The following is a 13,455-nucleotide window of genomic DNA, read 5'->3' as shown; positions in this document are numbered from 1 at the left end:
TAATTACTGAATAATTTTAAATCTACCCACTTCAAAAAAGGATTTCCGTGAATTGATTTTGTTTATTTTTTTTTATGGCTGAAGCGAAGTTCTTGAGATTCAGCTCTTTGTTTTGTCATTTTTTCTACTGCATATCAAATGCTGAACTCGTACAGAGGCAGTAGGAAAGAAGACGTTCCCTACAGATGGTAAACTTGTCATACCTTTTTAAAAAGAAATAAAAAATGAAAGAGATTAATAGCCTTAAACAGTTCATCCTGGAGCATTCAATGAGAAGTTAGTCAAATCCAGAGGGGGGAAAATACTGCAGATCTGACTAGGCTCTAACCTCAATTAGTCCTATAAGCTACAGCATAACTTTCAGTTCTTTGCTGTTGTTTTTCAAAAAGGATCAGCTACTGCAACTACTGTTCAACTGAAGTCTTCTTCAGAGCTGAGGCAAAAGTTGACAAAGCCTATGAAATGAAACATGGAGATCATGATGTTAGATTCTACTCATACTCTGCACTTGAATGGCAGCAGAAGATTAAAATATATCTCTTTGATCTGTTGCTCCCAGAAGTGAAATTAAGTCATAGAATCATGGAATAGTTTGGAAGGGATCGTAAAGCTCATTGAGGTCCAGCCCCCTGCTGTGGGTGGGGACACTTTCCACTAGACCAGGTTGCTCAAGGCCCTGTCCAACCTGGGCTTGAGCATTGCCAGGGATGGAGCAACCACAGCTTCTCTGGGCAACCTGTGCCAGTGCCTCACCACCCTCATAGTGAAGAACTTCTTCCCAATGTCTAATCTAAATCTCTGGAGGCCCCAGAACAGAAGAGGGGGTGTATAGTATCATTGGGTATTTCCCAACGTATGACATGTATTGATGACATGATAGACTTGAGATGAGGAAATATAGCCAAGAGGGTGTTTCCCTACCCCTCTGTCTCCTGCCAAGGGCCCAGGGTACATGCCTCAATTCAGCCTGGAGCTGTCAGTCCCTGCCTGAGCCATGCTGTAGCTGTGCCTGTGCCTGTCTCCTGGATGCATCTGGGACCTGCACTGCAGAGCTCTACTCTCCTGGGTGGACACTTTAGACCTGTGGCATCACTTGTCATGCAGAGATGTAGGGATCCCATAGCATAATGTATTCAATTTCTATTCTAGTCTAGTGTAGTCCGTTCCATTCTACTCCATCCCACCCCATTCCACTCCACTCCATGCCTCCCCATTACATTCCATTTCCTGTGCTCACCCCGAGCTGAATAACAAGACTATTCCATTCCATTCCCTGCATTCACCCTGAGCTGAATAACAAGAATTTTATTTCCCTGCAGTGCCAGGGGTTTTCAAATCAATTGTAAGACTCACAGAGCCTAGAGAAATTGCAGAAGATTGAAATAGATCTACCTCCAGCGGTGAAGGGCTAGTGAATCTTACTGCCATTTCTTTAGCAGCCATGCAGGAAACCTGTGGCTTACTGCTAACAGTGGCTCTTCAGGATGCTTTGTCCACATATCTCACACCCCTCTGCCTACTTCTGCTCCTATGAAGTTGTAGTGCCCATAGATCCTGTCTTGCCAGCAGTAGGGTTGTCTGTGTCTGCATGCTCTCAGGTTGGAGCCAACAGTGCTTACCAAAAGAATGCAGTATTTCTTGCACCATGCTTGTGAAGGCATGAGATAGAATCCATGGAAATAATACATCTTGGGGAGGGAAGCAGTTGTGGTAGGATAAGTAACTGTTCTTCCATGTTATTAAAAATTGGGAAACTATTTAGAACTGAATAGACATTGGAATATTATGATCCAGGCAAGGAGAACTCAGAACTCATTGTAAGACTGTGCATAAATCCAGTATGTATCTGTGAATGTGTGCCCATAATGCCCATGTGCCAGAGCATGTTGTATTTATTTATTTTCAAATGTTTTCTCCAAATCTTTAAACTGAAAAGCCTTTTGTAGAAACATTTGTTCCTTACTGCCTTCCACCCTTTCCTTGACAGCTGAAATTTGGGTGAGACTTCTGCATGACTTACTTTGCTCTCATACTAAAAATTCTTCTGTGAAATCTAGGGTGAAAAGAAAATCTAACTTGCTTCAAAAAACCCTCAGTAGCATTTTATTAATTTTTTTTTTAGAAGGTGAATAGGGGCATTTATTTGATAGGAGTTTAAATAGTTAGAAATCCTGGTTTTCTCAGTTGTATATAAAATCCCATTCTTACATAGGAAAACAGGGTTGGTTCCAACTTTGCAGCAAGAAGGAAATGGCCAATTATTTGCAGTTTGTCCAGGAACTGGATTGCTGTAATAGAAAGCAAATTGATCCTTGCATAAAGGAGCACAGCAAACCAGTAAAAAAAAAGGCTTAGTGTTTTCCCTTTGAAATACTTTCAGCTTGGTTTAAATAAAAAAGATTCTTAGACCTTTTTGTCCTGTCTTGGAAAGAAGTGCATTAGCAAGAAAAGGTCCTACAGAATATGAAGACCACACACAGCTTGTTGAAAATAGACTAGCCTAGGCGTCAGGCATTGCACTGCCATATGTTGCATGTTTAGCACTCCAGGCTTGATACGCCATTGAGGGAGCAAGTTTGTGATTACTAGGGAGGACTTTTGGGTGCTGCTGTGCAAATAAGTATAAATCTTGAAGGACAAAGAACTGAGGGAAATCTTATCTAGGCTTCCTTGTGTAGAGGGAAGGGTGCTGAAATAATGAGCCATTTGATAGCAAAGGAATGGTCCTGAAACCATCCTTTGCCATTACAAAAATATGTAAATGACATAAAACTGTTTTGCTTGCGCAGTCCTGTGGGTACTTAATATAACTGGGACGAAGTAGAATGTTCAACTTAAGGCAGGGCAGATCTTATCCTGCTGTTTGTCTCTGCTGGCAGGTGGAAGAAACAAGTCTCTTTCTGGCTCAGGTTCACTAAAGATGGCTTGATGCCTGGATTTCTGCTGTATTTCTGGGCCATCTAATAACATGCATATACTGAAGACGTGTTCATTCTTATAACTTTCCTGTTGAAAATGGATCATGACAAATAGACTGTATTTTTTGACCATTGGGGTTGCTTCCTAATGATGACTCTCTTTTAAACAGCAGTGCTTAATTCTTGCAGAACTTTGGTTTGCTGTCCAGAAGAGACAATTTAGTATGTAGCTAAGCCACTAATTACTGAGATTTATTTGGTTTTTTAGTTTTGGGGGCTTGGTTTGGTTTTTTTTGCATTTTACTGTGTTGCATTTTGCAATTGGCATTTTGTAATGGTAGGTTTTTCTAATGTATTATAAAATGTAGTGCCAAGTGTCATTAACTACTCTGGTGCATGTACACAGAAATTGCTTTGTTACACGTTTGGGGCTTGAAGCAATTTCATGGCTTCCCAGTGTCAAGATGCAGGATGGAAGTCTTGTGCGTAGATCACCGAGATTTTGTCAAACCTGGATGAAGGTGCTGGCAGAGAAAGGAGGTAGAGAAAGTTCTTCCTTTTTGTACTTGAAGGACAACTGTCCCCAGAAAGCTATGCTTCATTCATAGGTGGCATCATCTTTAGCTTGGATTTTGGTCTTCACAGTGTTGGCATGAGTGCAAATGGTGATGAGCTTGTTTTTGACATAAATAAACTGACAGGAGTAAGCAGATTCTACTCCCCTGACTCTGTTTCCTTGGATGATTTGTATGCCCTCTTTTGAGCCCCATTCCTTCTGTATTGCAGTTAGCAGTGATTTAAGGACACTCTTCGCCTACTTATGTTTTGGTACATTTTTCAACACATGTAATGGAGCAGCCAAACCCAACATGACAAAGCGTGTCATTTGATGTGCTAGTTGACTTTGTTTTTGTTGGAAGGTCGTCTGTGATCATAATGTTACCCATGGTCATATGTAATTCATTGTTGTTGTCAACTACTCTGAGAATGGAGTTACTTCACTAAGCCCTAACAGGATGAACAATGTGGGAGGTGTAATGAAATCCGTTTCAGATCCCCAGCCTTGTTTAAGCATGTGTAAAGTTCAGAAAGCTGTAATACACGATCACTTGTATTACTTAGAGTTCAGTAGCATTTTGTATGGGATCTTTGGTAATGAAATTGTAAGCACCTTATAAATTGTATTTCTGTAGCAATTTTTGAAGTGCTGGATTGAATTTTTGAGCTGGCTATTCCCCCGTAAGCTTTATTGCAGTCTGTGGTGCACATGTTTAGTTTCATCTCTCTCAGCTTGTTGTATCCTTTTTGTCCCAAAGTAAAACTGATTCATTAATAGAAGTGTCTAGCCAGAGTCTGGAGGATAGCCGGTTTCCTGCCAGCTCTGGAGGTTTGTTTGGTTTCTGTAGGTCTTGCTGAAGCTTCTTGCTAAAACTTCTTGCTGGAACTATGTGTCTTGTAGAAGGCGTGCACAGAAGCTTTCAGCATCAAATTGAATAGTTCAAACAAACCAAGTTCCTCTCAAGCCCTGAATAGCAAAATGCCATAATGCTAGAGAAGAGTTGAATACTGCTGTTGTTTCCAGTAAAGGAGAACCAAAGAGTACCTGCAGAGGCAGTTAGAGAATTTTTTTATCTTGTTTGAAATAACTTGTATTTCTGGAAGTGAAAATCAGTTCTTATTTGTAATAGCATATAGGTTCTTACCTAGTTTCCTGGCTGTGATCACATAAAGATCTTTCTGCTACTAATGTCGTGATTTTCTTTCCCTTCAGTTATCTATAGTTTACTTTTTTTACTGAAGGTCTATCCATTGGCAAGTTCCCTGTTTGAGTGTACTGTATTCTTGATGCAGTGGAATTATTTCCCTGCTTTCAGTGGAGTTAGCAATGTGTCTCAAGTTAGTGTGGAAACTGGATGTATAATACAGCCTTTCTGGTGGACTGTTAATAAATATATGTAAATACAGCACTCCGTCAATGCACCCTGCAATTCAGTAGATTCTTGCTTATCATTACTCTTCACTAACAATCATTTTACTAATTTCAGTTCCTGTAACAGTACTGCTACTGAAGCCAAGGCAAATTAATTTTCCATCCTATTTAATGATGATAATCTGTATCAAATGCTATATTAAAGACAAGGTATTCTACATAATTATTAAACAGTATTTCTTAAGCATTACAAACTTTACATTTGGCAATCAGAAGCAGTTGTTCCAGGAATTTGACTGGTGCTTCAAAGGTATTTACTTGCTATTTGCCAGTGGGCAACTTGGAAACAGAACAAAGAAATAATGCCACAGCATCTGTGACATTGTTTTCTGCCATACCAAACACCAGGCCTTTAATGTTCTCTATATATCCTTGCAGTGAAAATCTGTTATGTAACAAGTATGTGTTGTTTCAGACTCCATGACAGAAAGATGTGCATAATAGGACTGAGCATCCTAATGGAATTGCAGAACCGACCACCTGCAGTGGATGCTGTGGCTGCCCAGATTGTCCCTTCAATCCTCCTCCTCTTCCTGGGCTTAAAACAAGTTTGCGCCTCACGAGAACTCACAGAACATGAGGATCATGCTAAAGATGAAAAACACGTTGCAGAAGATAATGGTAAAATCTTCCCTTTTCACATTGTGGATTTTGTCTGGATTTAATTTAAAGGGGGTAAGGAATTGCAGTTCATTTTTAAGACTTATTAGTCTGCTGAAAATAGCTCAGCTTACTGGGTTCTTGAAAGATCATCTTAGGAATTGATTTTTCCTCCCAAAAAGGTTTCAGTGTGTAACAGCTAACACTGAATAAAAGGGTTGCATATATTTAAGAGTAACTTGCAAGTCCACTCTTCTAGGTTGTGAATGTGCTCTGTCTTCTCACATAGGCAGCAGGAGTTTGCCAGAACTGCACTGGTTATATTCTTGCATCCTGGAAAGAAGCTGTTCCTAGTTCCCAACTAGTTGAAAGACCCATTTGGATGCACTTCAAAGGAAATCCCAGCAAGTCTTCTTTGTCCAAATGGAAAGTGATTTGTAAAGTAGGGTTTGAGACAGCTGAGGTTCCTGGAGTAGACTCTTGCTGCTGTGTCTGCCAAAAGAGAAAAAACATCAAAGAATACCTTGTGGAGGGAATTGTGAGGAGTGAATTTTACACAGCATAGCAGGCAGATATGTGTGGCTATATTTGACTTGGAACAGGAGATAGATGGTTTGAGGTCTAAAAATTAGATTGGATGTAGGCAGATCATGTAATCCACTCAGATTTCACATGATTGTTCTGTAATGGAATTACAGAGTTCTCAATGCATAGAAATATGGCATGGAAACAGTGCAGTAATTTTCAGATACCTGTGATTCTGTCCCTGCTTGTTGTAGATACTCATCTTTTTTTTTTTTCTAAACTATTACTACAAGAAGAGCTGAAGGTTTAGAATTGGAGGGGGATTTTTTTTTATCTGGATTATAAATTCAGACTAGTTTACCTTAGGTAAGAAATAGCAGTGTTTAGAATTGCATGTTGGAGTTGCATTTAATTCAGGATGTAATAGTTGTTTCATAAAAGGATCTAAAGGTAAAGCTGAGCAAAAGATGCAATATTAAGTTTGTTCCAATAAGAGAACACTCTGAAGAGCAGTGAGCAGGAATTTGGTCTGCATCTGGTTTTCTCTTTGTTTTGGGTCAATTTGTGAAGTCTGTGCAAGTCTATTTGTTCATTTGCCCCTCTGCTTTGCTCTCATGAGACCCCACTTAGAGTACTGTGTGCAGTTCTGGTGTCCTCAAATGTAAGGACAGGGGGCTCTTTTAGAGGAAGTCCATGGGAGGGCTGCAGGGATGATGAGGGGGCTGGAGTACCTCCTGTATATAAAAAAAAAAAAAGCTGAGAAAGTTGGGGCTGTTCAGCTTGGAGAAGAGAAGGCTGCATGGAGACCTCATAGCAGCCTTCCAGTATCTGAAGGGGGCCTACAAGGATATTGGAGAGTGACTCTTAGTCAGGGACTGTAGCCATAGGATAATGGGTGATGGGTTTAAACTTAAACAGGGGAAGTTCAGGTTAGATATAAGGAAGAAATTCTTTACTGTGAGGGTGGTGAAGCACTGGAACAGGTTGTCCAAAGTAGTGTATGCTCCATCGTTGGCAGTGTTCAAGGCCAGGCTGGATGGGAGCTTGAGCAGCATTGTCTGGTGTGAGGTGTCCTTGCCCGTGGCAGGGGGATTGGAACTAGATCATCATAAGGTAGTTTCCAGCCCAAACCGTTCTATGGTTCTGTGATAATTTAAAAAGCACAGTGATGAAACACTCTGACAAAGACACATTTCATAAAATTTTTTGAATCCTGTAATTACTATGACTACATAAATGAAAGAAGAAGAATATAGTAGTTTCACATTCCCCTGGTGTGCTTAGAAACAAAAGTTTAACTGATCTTGAATGCAGGAAACATTAACAGCTTCATTTTTCCAATTCTTCAAGACTTTGCGGGAAGGGTGATAACAGAGGGTCCCCTTTCCAGCCAAAACCTAATTGTTCTTCACTCAGTCATTGTTTCCTCAGACTTTTTAAACTTTGCTTGACAAAATACATCAATGCTTTTGCAGAAGAGATACCAAGTGATGAGGACGAGGTAAATGAAGTGAGCCAGGCAATGCAAGAGAACCATGGTTGTGGAGGAGGAGGAAGAGGTGGTGGAGGAGGAGAGGAAGAGGATGAAGATGATGATGATGATGACTGGGATGAAGATGCATTGGAAGAGACTGCTCTTGAAGGATTCAGCACACCTCTTGACCTTGAAAATGGAGTTGATGAATATCAGTTTTTTACACAAGCACTTTTAAGTATGTGTTTGCTAGTTGACAGAATGGCATAACATGATGAAATAATTTGGAGATGTTTATGATCATTCTTTTCCTTTTAGGAGTAATAGTTCAGATTAGTGAAACTGGAAAATGTGATTTTACTTTCTAATGTTAGTCCTAAGATTTTTTTGCTTAAAAGTACCACAAAAACAAACGGTAGCAAATACAGCCAGAGATTAATTATCTTCATGTTCTCTTTCAGAACGTTTCAATCACAGCCTAAATAAATGGGACTCGGTCACTAGAGGGACTCCTAAATATAGAAATACTTGTCACGTTCTAGATGTTAAAATCATAATGGAGAAATTATTTTCTGCCTTTCCTGTTTGACTAATCCTGTTGCTTTTGAGTTTGAAATTAGAAGATTTACTTCATCATTGTCCATAAATAATGGATACATGGTTAACTTTCTGTTTCAGAAAACGGGGATATAATTAAGTTCCCCAAAACGGATTGCTTTTATTACAGTGGGTATTCTGTGTTAAGAAAACTGACAGGAATACTGAACTCATTTTGCAGTGCAAATTCTGTTTTAAAACCAACCAGGGATTCCATGTGTTTCATTTTGTTCTTCTGAAATTAACTTGCTATATAACCTGATAATCACTTTTCCTTCCTTCCTGTTCTAACAGCTGTGCAGAGCCGAGATGCAGCCTGGTACCATTCGCTGACAGCGCCATTGAGTGAGGATCAGAAGAAACAGCTGCAGGAAATTTATACATTAGCAGAACACCGGCGAAGTGCTGCAGGTGAGGCACTTTTCTGGGGCCATTTTATCTGTTGCAGAGATGCTGGAACTGCATCTAATCTGTAACAACAGAGAGAAGAAATCTCTGTTGTTGTCAATGTGCCAAGTAAAACTTCCTGAGAAGCATGAGTGGGATATCACATTTATATTATTCCCTGCCTGGAAGTATGTGTTATTCAGAATACTCTTGCTTCTAATTAATTGCCTTCTCATTGCCATGTGCTGCTATTTGAACAGGGTATGAACTAGCTTTGCACAATCTGACATTTGAAATGAAGAGGAAATTAAGACAATATCTAGCTGTCAGCCAGGCAATTGATGAAGATTTCTATATTATTAGAATAGGTTATTATGTGTTTAACAGTTTTGTGACTTTTTAACTGCTAACATTACCGTCGCAGTCAGTGTAAGGTTTTAGATGCTTAGAAAGCTTGCATCATGAAAAATAAATTCATATTTAATCAAAAAACATGCAGAATAGTATCACGAGCTGATTCTATAGAGGATTAATTTCTAAGCTTATTTCTCAGTTGTAGTGGTGTGTGCATGTCTCCATTTAAAGAAAATCTGAATATAATTTATTAGTGTCACTGCATTTAGGGGATGATATTTTGACTCAATTGAGAATTTTTTCTACAACTGCCTATTCCTTGCTGAGCTGTATTGCCTCTGACAAAAGCATTTTCAATAGCCTGTTTTTCACATCCTTTCCCTTCTTTCAATTCTAGAGGCTAAGACAATAGAACAACAAAGTGGCTACACATTTGACAACAAAGGACTGATCACAGCATTTAACTTTGCTGGAAGTACTACCGGTGGCAACTGAAGGATCAGCTGCAAAGGTCAATGGGAAGGGTCTCATCATTACATTTTCTTGAAATCATGGTGACTTCTGAGTGATAGGGGAGGGTAATTTAATGCTGCTGAAGGTTTCCTGGGAAATAGCAGTGTGCTTCCCCCACCAGAATGCTCTTTCTAACCAGCTACTGTAATGTACAAATTCTTGTGGTGTTTTTATAATTTGATGGATGGAAAGGAAACATTTGTTCTCAAGGAAACCGAATGACTGGGAGGAGCCAGGCTGCATCTGATTGAGTTGCACTTCTCAGGTTTTTGCTGTGCAGAATTGATAGATTCATATGGATAACAGTGCCTTCTGTTGTATATGGGTTGCCTGAACAAATGGATTTTGGAGTGCATTATAATTTTTTAAGTGTAAGGACATTTCTTGATACACTGTAAGCCTTGGTTCCATGTTTTCCAGTCACCTGCTTTTTACTACTCGGTTCAGTTGTTTGTGGGTTGCATATGCGTTGCTGGATTCAGAATATTATCTCATCTTCCCTATTTGGTGCAGACCAAATGTGTAGAGGGAAGTGTCGGTTGGAGTTGCAAAGCATACACTGGTTATGTCGAAGGGTCTTAACAAAATTGCAGATTTTCCCTTGATGCAGTAGTTTTAAATTATTTCTCTTAGCCATGAAATCAACTTGCTTGAGTTATGATGACATGCATGGCAGGTGTCTACCCTAAACCTACACTGATATTACCTCCTGCCTGGGCAAGCGGAGTGGCCCTCGCATGTAGATGTTCTACATGACAGCTTTTTATTTCCACTATTTTTGATTAATATTGGATTTTAATTGGGATTCTATAAACCTCTTTTCTGGTTTTATTCATTCATTACCATTCCAGTGGTAGTACTGAGTAATGTGGTACAAAATATTTACAATATTTTATTTCTCTTGATAGAAGAAAAACAGCTCCAAACTTATTTCTTCTTACTCTTATACTTCTGTGATTGCATTTCTGGTCTGCATTCCAGTTGGCTGTTCTTGTTGCATGCTGAAATTCCATCATCTGCCAGATTTTTTCCTTAATTTTTGAAGACTGGTTTCTCATAAATTGAAACACATCCAGCAGATATTTTTGTGAATATGTTAATTTGAGAAACTGATAGCAGTACTAATTTGATTAGGTGCCCCTCCTTTAGACTTACTGGAATCGCAGTGGTGTAGCCAAAATAAGTAGGGGTGCTTTAGAATGTGAAGTTTGGATAGGAGATAAAATGTTTAGACCAGATATTATCTCTATATGTTAATTTTTTTATGATTCAGAAATATTTACAAAACCATTTTAAGCACATACTGATAGTGTATTTCTTTACAGCAGTGCCCCAGCTGAGAAGTCAAAGCCCTTCCCATACCCCATCAGATTTCCATTGACTGTAATGAATTACAGATTGCTGGCCCTGCCCTATGCTGAAGCTTTCATTTCATGTACCTCAGAGTAATTATAATTCAGTCTGATAAATCTGAAGCACTCTATGCCTTGGCTTCTGGAAAAGGCCAAAGTGTCTCTGCCTGTTTCTTGCCCCATCCCTTGGGATTTTCTGAGCCTGGCAGCTGAGGGGCAGAAGGTTCCCTGCTGCTTTCGTTTTTCCTGCACCTTTATGTCAGACTCCCTCCAGTGCTGTTCTCCGCTGCTGGTTTTTTCCCACCCTCCCCCAGCAGCTGGAGATTAAAGTTGGCCTGGTTCATGTAGGTCTTTCACTGCTGCTACTCACTTAATAGCAACAGTGAAAATTTCTCACTTTTAGGTCTGTTGAACATATGGAAAACTGAGAATTCCAGGTTCTGCGTTTCCAAAAGGGAACAATACATTGAGCTACATTGGGCAGGCTCTTCAAGCTCAAAAAACAGAGGGCCAGGACATCCTTTAGTTTGAACATCAGGCCATGAAAATTATAGGTCACTTTTGCTAACTTAGGCCTGGGGGTGAATTGACTGAGATGGTAGGAAGCCATTACATCCAGTTTGTGGGTGGGTTTCTTAGAAACCATAGAAGTTTTGAATTCCTTCATGAATTTAAGGAATGTGTTTTTTTGGAAATTAGGGACATGGACATCTTCTCTCTTACCTGAAAGCTGAAGTGAAGTATTAGTCAGGTAAAATGTTTAATCCCTTTATTATCTTATTTTTAAAAATGAGATTGTTGAGTTGGGTTTCTTTAAAAGCCCATTTGCCTTCTCTACACTGGCATGCAGAGTAGAAGAGGGATTTATTTTTCTTCTGCTGATGAGGTTGCTTGCACAGTCACAAGCTAATTTTTAGGAGTTGATGTGTTCAAGGAAAAATCTGCTTTTGCATAGCATCTTTGTGTCACTCAGCTGAACTATGGCTGCTCCCTTGTTCTGCTTCTTGTATACTTTACGAATCATCTGCCAAGAAAATGTCACCCAGATGTTTCTTACAAGGGGTTTAATCAGCAGTGTGGAGTCGGGAATCTTTGTTGTCTGTTTTGCAGCGGGGTCAGAGGTGGCTGAGGGGATGGCATGTAAAAAGGTTAAATGCCCTTCCCTTCCCAGGAGATTCGTGAGCAAATGTTTCTACTGGCAAAAGCAAATGTTAATTATTTTATTCCTTTTTTTTGAAAAGGGTTTTCATCCAAAAAGATTTATTGGGCTCTAGCCTCCACTTTAACATATGGTTCTCTTTTAACATGATAAATATCCATTTGTACATGTTCATAAATAGGTAATGGATTTGAGGGATTTCTTTCTGACCTGTGTCCAGCTTTGTACTACATTAAAGGGAGAGTAACACAAATGTGCATTAGAGTCTCACTTTGAAGCCAAGGTAATAATGGAATATCAGGTACCAACATCAGCCAATCAAGCATGATGTATTTGCCATTGAAGTGCAGAGAATCATGAATGTATTGTAAAATAAATCAAAGGCTGATAAACAGTGACCTGTGTTGCCACACGTTCATCTTCCTAAAGTGTGAAGGTGACTTGTATGGGCACCATGGGGGCTTTACATAGGAAACTAACATTCTGTAGATTATAATCATAGCAAATGTTAACTTACATGATAAGCTGCTTTTTCAGATAAAATTAACTGATCCTGGGTATTGAATTGCATATGCTGTTTTGTCACTTTGAAAAGAAAATGAGATTCACCATATGTTCTGACTGTTACTTTTTACTCTCTCTCTTTCAAAGTTGAAAGTCTTGGTTTGCTTTCATTAAAACCATGATCTTTGATCAAAATGGCCAGGTCCAGGAAAAGTGCAGAGTATCAAGCTAAGGAAAAAGCTAAATCCCAAACCCCAACAATCCCCCAAAACCCACATGCGCACAGTCTGACTGAAATAAATGTGCTTTGGGAGTGTAAGTCAAAATATGTAAGGAATGTTACACAAAATGATATTGAGAGATTCTTTGCTTTAGGGGGAAAGGCTGCCTGCCAGGGTGTCAGGGAAACATGAAATCAACTGCTTTAGGACATGCCCTTTGCCTGTGAAGTCCGGGCAGTTTGTGACTCTGGAGTCCATCATACATTGTAGAGTAGACTGTAGGACAGTAGAGGATTTATTTATTTTTTTACTATAAAGGAAGAGTCTGTCTTGAGACTTTGGTGAACATGAATGATTAACTGTCTTTTGTGTCCAGAATCCTTTCTTCTTCCTTCCTTTCTTTCTATTTGCCAACCAATGTCTTACCAGGTATTTCAGGGGTTGTTGAAAATACCTGAAAAGTTAAAGATTAAACATTTTTTTTTAAATCCTATGCTTCTTGAAACAATGCAATCTATCAATTGCATTTCTGTCTGTAGAATAAAGTCTCTCTTTTGACATATGCAGATGTCACAGAACTGCAACCTCCCCTCATTTGTGCCTGTAGTTTGATGAGTGTTTCTGTGTTTTACTTCTTGAGGATATGGGTACTTGTATGGGTACTTTGAAATACCCACACCTTGTACTGAAATTTACTCAAAGGACAGGCAAAACTGCAGTGTGTAATGGGAGTACCCAGTTCTAGTTCTGAGATGCCCTTGTCAGTCTTCTGATGATGTTTGACAGGCTGGTGGTCAGCTCTTCAAGGATCTCCATCTCTGAGGACATTCTTGAAGTCCAAGAGACTGTGAATCTTTGCAT

The 13,455-nt window shown here is 39.4% G+C and overlaps 1 protein-coding gene across 2 annotated transcripts in view; it reads left to right on the top strand.

Moving 5' to 3' along the window:
• IPO8 (importin 8) overlaps positions 1 to 13,178 on the top strand; it is a 49,855-nt gene extending 36,677 nt beyond the window's left edge. The window contains exons 22-25 of one of the 2 annotated variants that reach the window (XM_061345805.1): positions 5,324 to 5,529; positions 7,509 to 7,745; positions 8,399 to 8,515; positions 9,243 to 13,178. In XM_061345805.1, coding sequence (XP_061201789.1) covers positions 5,324 to 5,529; positions 7,509 to 7,745; positions 8,399 to 8,515; positions 9,243 to 9,340 — 658 coding nt within the window. In that variant the 3' untranslated portion in view covers positions 9,341 to 13,178. Of the gene's footprint in view, positions 1 to 5,323; positions 5,584 to 7,508; positions 7,746 to 8,398; positions 8,516 to 9,242 lie in introns of those variants that run through there. The other variant, XM_061345806.1, reaches the window with a different exon arrangement.
• The last annotated feature ends 277 nt before the right edge of the window (positions 13,179 to 13,455 follow it).

Source organism: Neopsephotus bourkii, unplaced genomic scaffold (genome assembly GCF_033783945.1).
Source record: "Neopsephotus bourkii isolate Nb327-2 ecotype Australia unplaced genomic scaffold, CSIRO-AGI_Nbou_v1 NB_244, whole genome shotgun sequence".
Classification (NCBI taxonomy): Eukaryota; Metazoa; Chordata; class Aves; order Psittaciformes; family Psittacidae; genus Neopsephotus; species Neopsephotus bourkii.
This window is presented reverse-complemented; position numbering and strand designations above follow the sequence as displayed.